General features: G+C 37.3%; 1 protein-coding gene across 8 annotated transcripts in view; it reads right to left on the bottom strand.

Annotated features, from left to right (window-relative positions):
* Window positions 1-17,511, bottom strand: part of ADGRV1 (adhesion G protein-coupled receptor V1) — a 542,962-nt gene that overhangs the window by 391,014 nt on the left and 134,437 nt on the right. For all 8 annotated transcript variants that reach the window (XR_015168196.1, XR_015168195.1, XR_015168194.1 and 5 more), the window contains 11 exons: window positions 16,643-16,806; window positions 12,612-12,705; window positions 10,446-10,524; window positions 10,207-10,345; window positions 9,432-9,573; window positions 7,590-7,852; window positions 5,582-5,757; window positions 4,661-4,785; window positions 2,155-2,312; window positions 1,918-2,064; window positions 1,486-1,593 (listed from right to left, as the gene is read on the bottom strand). Coding sequence is in view for 5 of the 8 variants with exons in the window: in XM_086413045.1 (XP_086269171.1) it covers window positions 1,486-1,593; window positions 1,918-2,064; window positions 2,155-2,312; window positions 4,661-4,785; window positions 5,582-5,757; window positions 7,590-7,852; window positions 9,432-9,573; window positions 10,207-10,345; window positions 10,446-10,524; window positions 12,612-12,705; window positions 16,643-16,806 (1,595 nt within the window). In the remaining 3 variants the exon portion in view is untranslated. The remainder of the gene's footprint in view (window positions 1-1,485; window positions 1,594-1,917; window positions 2,065-2,154; window positions 2,313-4,660; window positions 4,786-5,581; window positions 5,758-7,589; window positions 7,853-9,431; window positions 9,574-10,206; window positions 10,346-10,445; window positions 10,525-12,611; window positions 12,706-16,642; window positions 16,807-17,511) is intronic.

Below are 17,511 nucleotides of genomic sequence, written 5' to 3'. Positions count from 1 at the left end.
CAGTAATCATGAAGAAGTTTACAAAGCAAGTAGAGGATTCTTTCAAGGTATCTTACTACAGAGGGGAGAAAAGAAATGAAACAAGAAGTAAATGGGGGGTGAGATCAGGAGATAAATCACTTTTTAAATGTAAAGATTATTACACAGATTGGAAAAAGTTGGCTTAAGGCTCAACATTCAAAAAACTAAGATCATGGCATCCGGTCCCATCACTTCATGGCAAATAGATGGGTAAACAGTGGAAACAGTGGCTGACTTTGTTTTTCTGGGCTCCAAAATCACTGCAGATGGTGATTGCAGCCATGAAATTAAAAGACGCTTGCTCCTTGGAAGGAAAGTTATGACCAACCTAGACAGCATATTAAAAAGCAGAGACATTACTTTGTCAACAAAGGTCCGTCTAGTCAAGACTATGGTTTTTCCTGTAGTCATGTATGGATGTGAGAGTTGGACTATAAAGAAAGCTGAGTGCAGAAGAATTGATGATTTTGAACTGTGGTGTTGGAGAAGACTCTTGAGAGTCCCTTGGACTGCAAGGAGATCCAACCAGTCCATCCTAAAGGAGATCAGTCCTGGGTGTTCATTGGAAGGACTGATGTTGAAGCTGAAACTCCAATACTTGGCCACCTGATGCAGAGAGCTGACTCACTGGAAAAGACCCTGATGCTGGGATTGAGGGCAGGAGGAGAAGGGGATGACAGAGGATTAGATGGTTGGATGGCATCACCCACACAATGGACATGGGTTTGGGTAGACTCTGGGAGTTGGTGATGGACAGGGAGGCTTGGCGCGCTGCAGGTCATGGGGTCACAAAGAGTCGGACACGACTGAGCGACTGAACTGAACTGAACTGATAATAATCTGATAAAGATGCTAGTGACACAGTAGAGGGAATAACTAACCCTTATGAAGGCAAGAGGGATGCCTATGTGAGGAACCTGGTTTTTATAGAAGAAACACTTCTGCCATTGCAACAGGAGGAGGAATAAGACTGGGTATTGGGGGCTTTCTGAATCTGGGGTTGGGAAGATGAGTAATCTCCACCTTGTAGCTCTCATTTCAACAAAGTCATAAACTGAATGTGAAGAGATGAGAAGGAGGTATGGAAGTTGGAGGAGTGACAAAAATTATCAAGTAAATATTTATTAGGACACTGTGATACAGCTTATTAGACACATATGGGATTTCTGGGGTGATGGTATGTGCCCTGTTGGCAATGTTAAGATGAAGCTCTGTGAAACCAGTTGTGTGATTTTTCTCCATGTTTTCCAATGCAATTAAATTCTAATTAAATATTCATGCCTATTTTTACACTTGGTTCTTGAAGACTGTATCATTTAAAAGTTAACTGTGACTAATCAATATCTATATTCTTACTACTTTATCATAATCAAATTATGGTTTTCTTTCATACCAAACCTACAGACTAAACCTTTGATGTGTTTCAATGATTATATTAAAAAATTCAGTTTAAAAGAATCAAACCTGAGTTAACTGAGAATCATCACTTTGACTTGCAACAATCAAATAATCTTGACTGTCTGAAGTAAAATATCTTACTTGAGAACTTTCTGAAATATTGATTCTTTGTACCTGCAAAGAATACAGAATAGTGACGATAAAAATTTAAAGGAAAGTTTAAGCAGAAAATTCCTGAATACAGTAAAGCTGAGTAAAAATTTGAAGCTCAAAACTTGAAAAATCATTCTGATCCCTAGGTAAGCACATCTTTGTGTCATTTCAAGAAAGACAAAAATATCCCTGGATTAAGACAACTTGCTAAATGTGTGTTAACTTACAAAAGCCCTTTATCATGTTAACATAGAACATATACTATCTTCTATTTAGCTCAGTCTCACAAATCTGATTTTTCTTTTAAATAAAGCAATCTACAAAAAAAAGTGAAGTTTTTTTTACCAGGAATAATTTGAATCCAGATGTGAATGTATACACACTATTAACAGAAGACTTTTCTTCATTTCTTTCTTCATGAGTAATCACAAAGTAGGGGGAAAGACCAATATTAAAAGCTTCACATGTTTTAGGATTTTCTATACTTAAATCCTGGGAAACAAGGAATAATGGGAAATCAGGAGGCATCCAAAATCTACATGTACATTTTAGTCTGTGTACCATAACGTAAGTGATGCTTACCTCAAATGGAACAAAAATCCCTTGCCATCGGTAAAGAGTAGAAGATAATTTTCTTAACATTAAACCATGTACTGAGTCTTCCAAAGTAAAGAAACACCAGCCAGAAGCTGATGCTTCCAGAAAGCTTTGAAACATAGAAAACATAACATCCATTCCCCCTGAAAAACATAAACCATGGTTTCCTTGTGTAAAATCCTCTCCAGACTTCACCTAGTCAGTCACAGTTTATTTAAACAATGAAACTAGTGAGTTGTTACTAGAAATGAAAACATTTCCATGGTAAGCAAGTGCTCGCATGCATGTGTGTGTGTATATAAGAAAGAAAAGGGACAAACTAGAGAATTTCAAACCAGTAACAGTGTCAACTTACAAAAACAAGAAAAATTTTTTATATCTAAACCCACAAAGACTTTTCTGGAGTATATTTATAAATAAATATTAAATGTATACTGTAAAGAGAAATATGTTCAGTATGATTTTTATCAGCTTCCATAAAGATAATGAAAATACAACTGAGAAGTTTAAAATAAACACCTTTTATGGAAACATGCTAAATGCTAGGTTTTAAAACTTAACACTATTAATTTGAAACTACCCCTATCCAATAATTTCTAACTTCACGTGTTACATATTTTAAGAATGCCAAAGCAGACTCCCTACCAGTTGCTATCAAATTCGATCAGCCTGCATCTCCTAAAATTTTGTGCAATAATTACATTTCATACATGTCCTAAAAGTCTGTGCTACAATTAAACAAAAACAAAAAAACTCCACCTAATGGAGAATACCTTTTAAAAACCCTCCCATGTTCTATTATCACAACAGTTTCCCATAGAAGGTCAGTTCTTTACAAACTTTAGTTAATGGTGCAAACATAACATACCAAGAACAAATGTCAAGGTTGAAACCTGGACTCTCTGTAAATTACTGATCACTTTTTAGATAACTAGTTCAAGAAGTCATAATGCCAATGCCTTTTATGTACTATCCATTGGTGATTTCCTCTCCTAGAAATCCAATATTTTAGAGTCTTGCCTTGTCACTTTTGAAACACCACAGCTTCGACATTCAGAGTGTGAATATTTTGCACTGAAATCTTAACCATATGGTTAAATCCTTCCCTACCATAATTCAGGAAGAGGGTGGATGAAAAATTAAAAAATGCCTGTTGAGATTTAAGAATCTCCAACATATACTCTCACAAGTACATCCATAAAACACATGCAGAACCCAAACCTCAAAATATTATTTGTGTTGCATCCCTCTAAGCAAATAGCTCTTGCTAATGACAATGAGTATTTTTTCAGTTCTCATCTTACTTTACTTCTTAAGAGCAGCTGGCACAATTCACCATTCCTCTCTTTCAAAAGCTCTTTTGCCGCTGTCTGCAATCCTGCATTCCCCTGGGTTTCTCACCAGGCCTTCTAAGTCTCCTTCTCATCTCCCTTCTCCTTCCACTTGACTCAGTCTGGATTCTCTTCCCTTCTCTGTCTCCATTCTCACTGGCCAGTGTTTTACATCCATTTCCATGACTTTTAGCAACATGCACACTGACGTTTCAAATTTCTCTCTCCAGCAGAGATCTTTCATTGAGTCTAAAGAAATGTCTTCTAAAATTTAACTCAAATTCAAATGTTTTACTCCCCTCACCAAAGTAACACTTTGTTTCCATTCAGTACTCCCCTTCTAACTGAAGGCATGACTCTCCAACCACTGCACAAGCTAGAAACCTAGGGGTCATAGCCAGCACCTTCTCCACATCCAGTCTATCACCTCGTCCAAGCTACCACCATCTGTTGCCCTTATGTTTGTCCCTTTATCTTCTCATTTCTCCTGTGCCAATCCATTCTTTACATGGCACCAAGAATGATGCCTTCAAAACATAAATGTGATCATACCACCCCACCTGTTATACATGGGAGCCCTCCCTCATGCCTAGATCACGAGACTTTCCATAACCCTAAAATAAAGACTAATGTATGTGATAATATCCTTCAAGTTCTTAAATGATTTGGTCTTACCTAGCTCTCCAAACTCAACACTCCCCTTATTTCTAAACCCAGTGCCCACTCTTCAGTTTTTTACTTATATGCTCTACACTTCTGCCTTGGCTTCCTGCTTTCTCTGGTATGTTCCTCTAACTCAGGTCTTTGCATAATCCCCACTCATCATCAAGTCTTACTTCAAACCCTGACACCCCTGGGAAGCACTGTCTTATGTTCTCACACTTAGAACTTCACCTTTAAAAAACATTTATTATAGTTCAAACTACAAACTGATTTTTATTTATTTCTTCCTCTCCCTAAACTCTGAGCTCCACAAGTTCAGTATCATGCTGGACACAGGACACAGTCAACAAACATTTGTGAATGCAATCAAAGAATTAAATATTTATAATCTATTTTCAATACAGCCATAAGATCCAACTCATAATGGAAAATGTAAATCTTAAACACGCAATCTTTCTTGGTTATAGAATTTTGTTCTTACAAGAAACTAAACGTACTCATGCCAAAGGCTGTTTCAGAAACTGTCTCCCACTCCACACTCACGGCTAAATCAATGCCATTAGTACGTGACACACTTAAGTATACTGTCCTGTTGGCTTCTTCAATGCTTACAGAGGTGGCTCTAAAAGAAACAAATGGTTGCAGAAAGGAGAAAAAGTATATCATTTCTACATATTAAATATCTATATCACATTGCTAATATATATTTAATACACTATTAAACTTACACAAATCAAGATGAGATCCATCCACAAATTTTACACAGCAGGGAGGCTAGAATCTACAGCTCAAAACATTCATTTATGAGGATTTTCAAAAGCACAATGATCTCATACTATGAAAGTAAGAAACTGCTAAGTGTCAGAAACTTCACACCACATATTCGAAAACAAAGCTCTGTCATTCCTAAGTTTCTTTTCATGTACATCAAAACCACTTAACAGAGAAAAAAACAAATCAGAAAATTCTTAACGTTAATAAAACTAGATCTGAAATATTTTTAAGATATTAAAAAAATATATATTTGTTAACTTCTAGATGTAATTTCTAAAGCCCAATTATGTTAATATATGATTGATTGAAAAGTCATACACAAAAACGTCATTCATTTAATTTGAGCTCCTAAACATAATTTATATTGTTCCTCATTTTTATTATTATTGAAAACACAAAATAGTGCTCTTGCCTGAGAGTGTGGATTCTGAGCAAACAAGAATTCTAACAACACCATTTAAATAGGGCATCATTACGTTTTGATGCTTCCTGTTATGACGACATGTGGCCTCTCTGGATCTATCGGCTAGAGCTCATTTTAAACATTCCCATTATAACAGAGATCAGTTTTCCTATGCATTTTCTTTATATCACATTTCCCACTTAGCTTCAGAAATGACAGTTTTCTTATGAATACACTATACCTATTTGCAACTGCAGAGATACTGAATAGCCCCAAAGGGGCCTGGTTCTGCAAAACGGTTATCAGAGTTTGAACATGTGCCCCTAGTCTAGCACCTCCCGTCGGATTAAACAAGGTGCAAACAAAATGCTCATCCATCTCTGGTTCTGTGTCCAGTATGGCAGAGATGTGGAGGGCCTGAAAACATAAGCAAAAAATTATTACTAGAATTCAGTATTTTTGCCACATACATATAGAGTAATTTGACATTTTTTGACAACAAAATAATACTTTTGGAAAATATCACCTCTTTTTTAATACCGATCCTCAAAGTGTAATAGTAACAACTGTCTCAAGTTACAGCTTTCAAGGTTATCAACACTGTGACTTAGTCCACTGAAAAGTCTAAAAATAAATATGTATAGTATTTGAAAATATCATTGAGATTTAAAAACTAAATTTAGGTCTTCATTTTTTGCTACTTCTCTATCCTGCCCTAGCTATATAACATTAGTCTCATTTCAGCCTAGGACTTGCGCTTAAAAAGCACAAATTAGAAACAACCCCATATGTTTATCAACAGGAGAATGGATAAACAAACAGCCATCTATTCAATGAAATGCTACCAGGCAATTAAAAAAAGCATTAACTACTCACGTGTGCAATCAAAAATTGTGTTGACCAAAAGAAGCTAGACACAAAAAGAATTAATACTGTATGACTCTATTTATAAGAAGTTCAAGAATCAGTAAAATGAGTCTTTGATGATAGAAACCAGAAAGCATTTTCGTCTGGGGAGGGTAAGGGACAAGAAGGAAACTTCTGCCTGATGGCAATGTTTAACACATTAATCCGAGTGGTTGTTAGGTTGATGTATACATATTTTTAAAGTCACTGACCCATGCGCCTAAAATTTTTGTATTTTACTGTTCATACCTCAGAGAATAAAAATATGTGGGGAAAAAGGTAATTACAGAGGTAAGAGAAAAACCTATTTAGTCCAATTTGTTCAAACGTTTAATTTACCTAATGAATAGAAAGGTCTTTAAATACACCATGAAAAAGTCTTTTAAGAAAAAAGTATATAACAAGTTTAAAATATACAAAAAGTTAAATAAACAAAGTTTAAAATATTTTTTAAAAAAGGAAAGCATGTGAATGTAAAGCAACAGAAAATTCATAAAATACTTCAAATTTGAATTCTTTTTATCTGTATCAAGGTGTAAGTGTCCCTGAACAAATCAATTAAATGTTCTAAATTCCCAAAAACAAAAAAAAAACTGGACATGTAAGTAAATATGAATTCAAAAGTATGTTGAAGGTTACACAAATTGATCATAAATAAAATTATTTAATTATTAGATAGATTGCTTTCCAGTGAATATTTTAAAATATATTATTTTAGATATTATACTTTATATACTTGGCTTAAAAATAGCTTAAGCTAATACAATTAGTTGTTTTAAACCTCAACTGTGTTTTAAAAATAGTTTAGTAGCAGGAGCAGAAAATTACTACCATACAGAAAAAGAAGTTTCAGAAAGTGAACTTCTGCAAGCATAGTTCAATTTATGATTAATTCTAAATCCAGCATTCTTCCTCCAATAAGCTATTCTTGTTTTCATAAGATACTTACTTCTCAAACAAGCTGTCTGAAGGAAGCAGCTGTATTTTAATAACAATGTGGCAAAAAGAATTACTACCTACTGCTTATGACTGCAATGAAGGGCCTGGAGTTTCTTGTAGTTTATGATTTAAAGGCAATAACGTGAAGCATGCCATTTAAATATACTTAACATTCAAAGCACCAATATGCATATTTTGTTATTTGCACATTCCACAACTCTGTTAATGGAGCAAATTTCTCCAGCTGCATTCTATACAGACAATACAGTAGTAATCTAGTCATTATCTTCACCTATCCCCTAACCTGGATTTTTTTTTTCTTTCTAAGATCAAGGGGGCTCCTCTAAGAGAAAATTATTTCGTAAATATTAATCATTCATTCTCATTAAAGGTTCACCCTGTACCTTGAAACGAACACCTTCTTCTAAAACAACATAGCCTTTGGAAGGAGTCAGGTCTTTCGACTCCATTGAAGAATTCACTTCGGTCACAATGAACTGAACGGTCACAGTTCCAAACAGCCCTTGGGCAGGCTCCCGAATAACGTACAACACTGCCATACTCTCCTGGATGTAGACCGCTGTCGGTTCTCGTAGGAAAAAGTGCTCACTGTTGTTAAATGACAGAACTCCAGGGCCATCGTCATTAGCAAGGATGGTAACGAAGGCTGTCAGAATAAAAATATTAAAACAACAAATTAAAATAGAATGGGTTATAAGTGGTGGGAAGTATGTGGATACTTCATTGTAAACTAGTCCAATGCTTTTCTAGATCATCTTAAAAATAAATGTTAAAAGGATTTAAGGAAATTCTACACTCACTCATGATATAAATAAAAAGACTCAGTAATCTTGAGACAAAAGGCAGCTTCTTCAATGTGATACTACAATGTGATACTTCAATGTGATACTTCAATGTGAAACTTTAGTACTTTCTGTTGGCTCTCAGAAGCCAACAGAAAGTACTAAAGTTTAATGCTGAAACATTAGAAGACAGTGATGCCTCTCATCACTGCTACTGTTCAGCACTGCCCTGGAGCTACCAGCCAAGTAAGAGGTATAAAAGCAATGGAAAGGAAGCATCAGCATCCACTATTTCCAGACATCCTGATTATCTTCCTCAAGAAGGCAAGAGAAAAAATGAACTATTACAAGAGTTCAAAATATAAGCTAAGTAACCTTCAGAAATCAAGCGCTTTCTGTCTTCTACTACCACTACTAATAATGGTAATAACAGCCAAAACAACAACTGCTACTACTGAGAACTTACAAATTTCTTAACCAGCATTTTTAACTCACTGAATTCTCACAGTATCCCCATGGGGTAGATTCTATTATTACTCTCATTTTACAGAACTGATGACTGAAGCACAGACAGGCAATGCGTGGACATTCACAAGCCTGGATGTGGCAGGAATGGCTGTCAAAGCTAGGAAGTCTGCTTCAGAGCATGCATTCTAAAAGATAATGATAATACGTCTATATATCAGATATGTGCTGTGCTGTGCTTAGTTGCTCAGTCATGTCTAACTCTTAGTGACCCCGTGGACTGCAGCCTGCCAGGCTCCTCTGTCCATGGGGATTGTCCAGGCAAGAATACTAGAGTGGGTTGTCATGCCCTCCTCCAGAGGATCTTCCCAACCCAGGGATTGAATCCAGGCTTCCCACATTACAGGCGGATTCTTTACCCTCTGAGCCACCAGGAAAGCCCAAGAATACTGAAGTGGGTAGTCTATCTCTTTTCCAGGGGATTTTCCTCACCCAGGAATCGAACCAGGGTCTCCTGCATTGTAGATGGATGTATAATCACTTAACAATATAATTACAAGGGACCTAGTTCATAATAGCAACATAATGCTGCTGCTAAGTCGCTTCAGTCATGTCCAACTCTGTGCGACCCCACAGACGGCAGCCCACCAGGCTCCCCTGTCCCTGGGATCCTCCAGGCAAGAACACTGGAGTGGGTTGCCATTTCCTTCTCCAAAGCATGAAAGTGAAAAGTGAAAGGGAAGTCGCTCAGTCGTGTCCGACTCTTAGCAACCCCATGGACTGTAGCCCATCAGGCTCCTCCATCCATGGGATTTTCCAGCCAAATATCTAGGAATCAAAGTAAAAAGACTTACATGAAAAAAACTGCACAATGTTAGTGTGTGACTGTGGCACATGCTGTCAATGCCCCCCCATACCACAGGGCTCACTTAGGAGTGAAGAGAGGTGAGAGGGAGCTGTGTATAAATCATCAATTACCTATTATATTTTCCCCCAGCTCCAGTCCAGGAGAAGGATTTGTTAAAATCAGCTGAAATGCTTCATCTCCTTCTGGAATGTCATCATCAAGAATCATGATGTCAACGTTTTTATACCTTTCTCCATTAGCGAAATGAAGAATCTGGTCCAAGAGGCAGAAGTAGGCAGTATTATATTTTAATACACTGAGTCATTTTTAAATGTTTGGAGATAAATACGACATACTGCTGAATGTGAAATAAGCTATTTACAGGACTTTTCCCTTACTTTTTCATGACCTTTTTTTTTTTTCAATTAAGTTTAAAAAGCAGTAGGAAGAAAGGAAACATTTGACTAAGCAGTAAAAGGCAACAAGAGACAAGACAAAAAATATTTTCAAACACTAAAGGTGTTTCAGTAAAGTAAAACAAAGAAATGAAAGCAGTAACATTTTCAAGAGGCATAAGAAGCACTCTGGTAAGGTCATCTAATGATATAAACTCTTTAACACAATAATGTGTGCCCTCCAGTATCAAATATTGCAATTAGACAGCAAATGAATAAAAAAAAGTGAGTATCAAATATTACAATAAAATAATGAATGAAGTGAAATACAGAATAATCTTTGAAACAGTACTGAAAATTCAATCTATATAATTTACCAAAACAGTGAAGAGAGCTATTCCACCAGGTGGAACTCTTCGGCTCTAACTGACTGTGGAATACAGAGTAGTTTATTATTTCAAGGTTAACTGATGTACAGGCCCTAAATCCCTGTAACTGTCAATGAATTCACCATTGGTGTAAAGGCGTAATCCACTCCCAGCTGTGCTTCCAAATTCTGGGCATACACAAACAGGGAAACGTGGCCAAGAGCCCCTGTCCTCCTCTGGGCTACCAACGTTAGACTTCCTTGGGTTTCATTTACTTCAAACCTATGATAAAGAGAAAACATTCATTTCTACAAGCTTTTATTCACTAGATAGTAAAGAATCTGAAACTCAGTTAAGCGCTCTCACACAGCCTTGGCTTTACCTGCTCTGTCGCCACTCAATTATGCCTCGAGCACCATCATTCGCATCAATGATGATTTGGGCAGTCAAGCCCTCTGAATCTGAAAAAGCACAGAAACATATCTTTAAATAAGCATTTAAAAAGAGAACTATTTGATGCAGAATTTAAAGACCATACCTTTGGTATACAGAGGTACTGTCAACACTAATCAAAAGATGCTAAGATACAAATACTTGTATGAGTAAGCAAGCTTTTGCTAACAAGAACCACTAATGCATAGAAATCTAATCAACTGAGAACAGGATAAAATAAGCAATTGGAGACCTGGTTTTATTTCTATTATTTTAATCCATTTCAAGAGGAAAGGAAAATGGGGATAGCTGCAAGAAGTAGAAAGAAGAAGGAAAAACTGGGGCAAGAAAGAGAGGAAATGCAGAGAAAAATACAGACATCAAAGAGACAGAGAGAGACAGGGGTACAAACAGAAGTTGGGATGGGTGGGAAAGAAGGGGAAAGGTTAGGTGGAATAAAGACTAAGCTTAACGTAAATTTTCGAATCCCTTTTTATTCTGTATTACACTGTTCACCAAGCTCAGTATGTTACCAATATCTGTTATTCAGTCTTGAAATAGTAACTAAACCAGTTACTGTTTTGCTCTGTTTTTTAATATGTTTGATTTTTATCTTTTAAATTTCAGAAGCTCCACCTTACTCTCAGATCCTTATGACAGCTGTCTAGGTGAAGAAGGGTAAGGAGAGTGGCATTCTCTATGAGTCAGGAGATCAATAACGTCGAGGAAGAATACAACATCAGGACTTGTGACTAGAGGCTACAGGGCAGAGGCCCAGTCCCATCATTTCCTAGCTGCGTGACTGCAGCATGATTCCTAGCTTCTCTAAGCCTCAGCTCCCTCATCTGTAAAATGGGCAAACATAACAGACAGTAAAGAATCTGCCTGCAATGCAAGAGACCCGGGTTCGATCCCTGGGTTGGGAAGATCCCCTGAAGAAGGAAATGGCAACCCACTCCAGTGTTCTTGCCTGAAGAATCCCATGGACAGAGGAGCCTGGCGGGCTACAGTGCATGGGGTTGCAGAGTCGGACACAACTGGGTGACTAACACTACTACGAGGACTACTACTAAGGAATGAGGGTCCTAATACACACAACACTTGGGATTAAGAGCGTTAGAAAGCACTAACCCAAAGCTAAATTGTTCAAATTATCTCTGAGTACAGGGAAGATGATGTACTCCGTGAATTTTCTTAGTGTGAACAATAATAACCTTGTAGTAACTGCTTGATATAAACAGCCTAGTCATTGGACTCATGTATTTCTTTTGTGTAAAAATGGAAACTTTCCAAATAATAAATTAAAAACGGATTATTCCCTTCTGCTACTTTCAAAGTTGTCACACTGAGCAGAAGTGAGTGAGGAAGTCCCACTCCTCAGGCCACAGTTCAGGGCCATGCTTCTCCGCCTTTAACCCAGACTCATCTCCCCTCTGCCAGGAACACCGTCTAACCAAGGCACAGGGAGCAGGCGACCTCAGTGCTACTCACCACACCCCGCCCCCCCCACCAGGCCATCACATCTGAAAGTTTCCAAAAAACTTTCCAGTATCGACTGTCCAAATTGTGAGCAGGAGTTTGTGTGTTAATAGGAAGAATTTCTCTTTTTAAAGTAATCTACATAAATTTGTACCGAGGTTCAAGTTTTACCTTTCAGTCTGTAACGAATTAACTGAGTCTTTTCTAAAGCATGAAAGGAAAGAGATAAAAAGTCAAAACAGAAGCAGAGAACACAACAAACAAATGCTGTTCTTAATCTAAGAGAAAATAAAAACACCTGATAATCTGGAGATCTAATGAAAACAGCAAATTAAATTTTGAAAGGAACATGACTTCATAAGAACTAATTCTATTTTGAAGATTACAAATTTGTTTATAAAATAATTGCAATGTTTAAAGAAGCATCACACAGGAATTCTTAAACGTCTTTATGCTGTTCGATGCACACAACTACAATATATGAGGGTCTTTAAACCTAAAAGCTCACCATATTTTCACATATAGCTGAGATTAGCAAACTTCACAATGATCATTTCTGATTAAAAACTGAAGAAATTTTATTTCATTTGCAGTGAGTAAACAGAAACAAACAAACAAACAAACAAGGCCAGCATACCTAATCTAGGAGGAAATGAAGTGAAAGGAGCCATGATAAGTTCCACATGAGTTAAATTCACGAGGAAATATTCTTCTAGTTCTGGTATATCGTCCTGCAAAAATTCACCCATTAAATTCTCTACAATTATGCTCTCAAAGTAATTACCTCTTACAAGCTGCTTTTTGAAATTATCTTTTAAATATATATATTTAAATGGTATACAGAAAACATAAAAATCCAAACACAGAGTAGAAAAGATTTAAGTCAGGAAAAAAAAACATGCCTTAGCAATGATTTTTTTGGATTTAACACCAAAAACAAAAGCAAAAATAAAAAGTGGAACTACATCAAACTGAAAAGCTTCCGCATAGCAGAAGAAAACACCAGCAAAACAAAAGGCAACCGATCGAATGGAAGAAAATATTTGCAAATCACAAAGATCCAAAATATATTTTAACAGTCGTATAAGTCAATAGCAAAACAACAAATAATCGGATTTAAAATGCAGAGGAATGGAATAGAAATTTTTCCAAGGAGGATATACAAATGGCCAACCTGTGCATGAAAATGCGCTCAATGTCACTAACCATCATAGAAATGCAAGTCAGAACCACAATGAGACATCACTTCACACCTGTTAGAATGGCTATTATCCAAAAGCTATCAGTGTTGGTGAGAATGTGGAGAAAGGGACCCCTTACACTGTTGGTGAGAGTGTACACTGGTGCAGTCACTGTGCAAAACGATATGAAGGCTCCTGAGAAACTTAGAAATAGAACCACCAGCAATCGTACACCTGGGTATTTATCCAAAGGAAATGAAAATAGAATAATGACGAGGTATACGCACTCCCATATTCATTACAGCATTATTCACAATGGCCAAGTTACAGAAACAGCCTAAGTGTCCATCAACAGATGAAGGGGTGAGATGTGGTACGTAAGATGGAACATTATTCAGCCACAAGAAAGAAGGAAACCATTCGTTTTGATAACAAAGATGGATCTTGAAGGCATTATGCTAAGTGAAATAAGCCAGACAAAGTTCTACCATACTGTATGGTAGAACTTATATGCGGAATATAAAAAAAAAAGAGTCATACTCATAAAACAGAGAATAGAAAACCAGTTGTCAGGGGCTAGGTGGGGAAGTTGGGGGTGGGGATAGGGAAGGAATTGGTAAAAGAGTACAAACTTAGCTAAGGATGACTAAGATCTCAGGATCTAAAGTAAAACACGGTGATTCCAGCTGACAACACCTTACTGTGTAACTGAAATTTGCTGGTAGAGTAGAACATGTATGTTCACACACACACAAAAAGATAAACACATGAGGTGATGGAGGTGTTAACTAGATATGCAGAATCCTTTCACATGTAAATATAAATCAAATCAACACAATATATGCTTTAACTACCTTCCAATTTTATATACTTTTTAAGACTTTACATAAGTTTACCATGCAGTATGGGTTAACTGTACTTCAATAAAGCTGAAATTTTTTTTAAAAAAACATAAAACTATTAAACTTTTATACCTGATGTTACATTATTATGGTGAACCACATGAAATCATTTTATATTGATTTCAGTTTTTACCTGGACTAATATGTAAACCAATTATATAACTATACAAGCTTAATATTATTTGAAATATAATAAGAGTAAAAGATTTTAAACTGCTTTCACATCCAATTAAGAGTGAAGAACAGAATAACGCGGTGGGAAAAACACAGGTTTTGTAGTCAAAGAGACCTAGTACAGCATTTCTGTAATTTCAGGTGAGTTGTTAAAACTTTCAGGCCTCAATTCTGTCATCCTTTTTTTTTTGGCCACACCGGGTGTTCGTTACTGCACGTGGGCTTTCTCTAGCTGCGGTGAGCAGCGGCCACCCTCTAGTTGCCGTGCACAGGCTTCTCATTGCAGAGGCTTCTCTTGCTGCAGAGCACAGGTTCTAGGGCTGGCGGGCTTCAGCAGCAGCGGCTCCTGGGCTCTAGAGCACAGACTCAGCCATTGTAGTGCACAGGTTTAGTTGTCCTGCAGCACATGGGATCTTCCTGGAGCAGGGATCGAACCCGTGTCCCCTGCATCAGCATGCAGATGGACCACCAGGGAAATCCAATTCCAATTTATAATGAAGGAAAAATCAGCTACTTTGGGGACTTCCCTGGTGGCTCAGATGGTAAAGCATCTGCCTACAATGCAGGAGACCCAGGTTCAATCCCTGGGTCAGGATGATGCCCTGGAGAAGGAAATGGCAACCCACTCGAGTACTCTTGCCTGGAAAATCCCACGGATGGAGGAGCGTGGTAGGCTACAATGGGGTCGCAAAGAGTTGGACAGGACTGAGCGACTTCACTTTCCCTTTCTTTTTTGGGGGATATTGATTAAAAATATGTAAAACTGGTTAAACATAATGCATAGCAGATGCTTAACCACTAGACCATTAGGGGAAGTCCAATTCCAATTTATAATGAGGGAAATAACAGCTACTTTGGGGATATTGATTAAAAATATGTAAAACTGGTTATACATAATGTATATGGAGTACCTGGCCCTAGAGCGAGTCCCTACAGAGTGATAGATACTAGTGATGGTTAATTTTCATACAATACTATGATTAATGACTAACAAGGCAGGTGCTCAAAACAGGAGGACTAGCAAAACCACATCATCAGCAACTAGACAGACAGCAATATCTACACAGAAATCCATTGTGTATACATATATATATGAATACATAATATCAGTATATATATCTCTCTCTTCATTTTATTTAATGGAGATATGTTGCCACATGAAAAATTAAGAAAATACAAGTCACTGGCTCTGTCTTCTATAATACACAGACCAATGAATTACAAAATCAGTGATGTACAGGGACTGTCTCCCATCTACCCTCACTGTACTCCATCCCCACGGAACAACTCTCCTCAGTCTGTATAGACTGTATATATCCCCCCGGCCTGGTTTATTTCTGCACATACAGACTTGTGGTCTTTTAATCTTGTGCTAATAATCTAAGAACAGAAAGAGCTACAAAGACCTAGGGAGAAACAAAGGAAACTTTGAAATTCTGTGTTCATAGAACAAGACTCTGTAAACTAGACCTCTGAAAGGCGACTTTCTGCTTTAAAAACTAACGTATCTGAGGAATAATTTATTTTTATTGTTACATTAACAGATACTATATTTGAAAGAAGATCACCTTAAAGTTTCATTAAATCCTGTGTCGTATGTCACAGACTGAAATAATATTACCTTTCATCTTACAGCTTTAGAATTCTCAAATTATTGTATTAGGTCACAGTGTCACAGTAATGAACAAAACATTCTTTACCGACTTCAGATGGTCGATGGTTTAGTACTTATAATTTTGTAAATGTAAAAAGCTTCTGAGAAAATAAGAATTTTTAAGAAACAGAACCCCCAAAATACACAGTAATTGAAAATTCATTTTCTAAAGCAATATTCACTCTCTCCCTCCTCCACCCTCTGCCTCACAGTCATCTCCTACTCTCTCCATAGGTATTATTTTCATAAACCTCTTGGAAGTGAATTTAGGTAGTTGAAACACCAGGTCCCAAAGCAGCACAAGATTCTGCAATGTGAAAAATCATTTAAAACACAATTTCAGTCACCAATGATTACTTTAAGCTTGACCATAATCACATCTTATACCATCAGCCTCTGGTGAGTTTCCTGCTATCTCTAATTTAACCAGTCTTAACAACTAAGACCTGACCTACATGGCTTCACTGCTCCAATGAATCCTTCGGAGTAATCAAAATGCTCCTCTGGAATCTCTCAGGCCAATGCCATCTTAAAGGGGACTTCTCTAAAGAAATTTTCTTTATCAAAAGTTGTTTCTATAATAAAATACACAACAACAGATGACCCTGTCTAGACAAGAACAGAATCCCTGTGTGGTTAAAAAAAGAAATCACAGAAAGAAATAAGCTGATTTAAAGGCACCAGAGCATTTAATCGATTTCTACTTGTTACCTGGCTATTCACGTTTAGTGCAGCAACAGCAAAATAAGTGTTTTACCTCAAGGATGGTAATGTCGATGGCTCCTGCTGTTTCCCCTTCTTCTAAAATCAGAAAGCCAATGACCGGGACAAAGTCCACATCTGGCTCAGCGAGGTTTCCTTCTGTCTGGTTCTTTTGGCTCAACATTCCAGGAACTGTGGCATACGTGACATTAACTGCTCCTAAGTGAATTGGATGGGAAAAGATTTTATAATTAAAATTTTTTTAAAAAATAGGAGGTTCAAGACGGAGGGGACAAAGGTATACCAAAGGTATACCTATGGCCAAAGGTATACCTATGGCCAGTTCATGTTGATGAATGACAGAAACCAACACAATATTGTAAAGCAAACATCCTTCAATTAAAAATAAATAAATTTTTAAAAATAACACTACGAGCTTTTTGACTTTTGTAAAAGCACCTCAGTAGCTACACTGTTGGCCCCCAATTCTTCACCCCTTCCTATGTTTCTGGCCTTTACCATGTAATGGCTCAGTGATACTGCGCTGTGGGCAAGGCAGACCACCCTGTCTCTAGACTTTGGGTTGACTGTGTGACTTATTTTGGCTGCTAGCGCAAAGACAAAGTGACTGTGTGCTAGTTCTGAACCTAGACCTGATGGAGTCTGCATGTTTTTGCTCGCCCTCAGTGCCTCTACCGGTGGCAGGAGAAGAATGAGAGGCATACTGGAACAGAGTCACCCTGGGCCAAGCCCAGCTCAGTTAGTGGACCCATAGCCCACCCGCTATCATATGCTGTATGACTGTACATTGTACAGCATTTTGTGACACTAGATAGTACAATATTCATTTTTTTCCCCATTCATGGTTTATTTTAGCAATGACTTTCATCCACCCTAGTAGAATACTTAAAAAGCACCTGCCTG

Source organism: Bos grunniens, chromosome 7, assembly GCF_055505025.1.
Source record: "Bos grunniens cultivar Pamir isolate PY7600 chromosome 7, Bosgru_T2T1.0, whole genome shotgun sequence".
Lineage (NCBI taxonomy): Eukaryota > Metazoa > Chordata > Mammalia > Artiodactyla > Bovidae > Bos > Bos grunniens.
The sequence above is the reverse complement of the archived record's forward strand: the minus strand, read 5'-3'. Positions and strand labels throughout refer to the sequence as shown.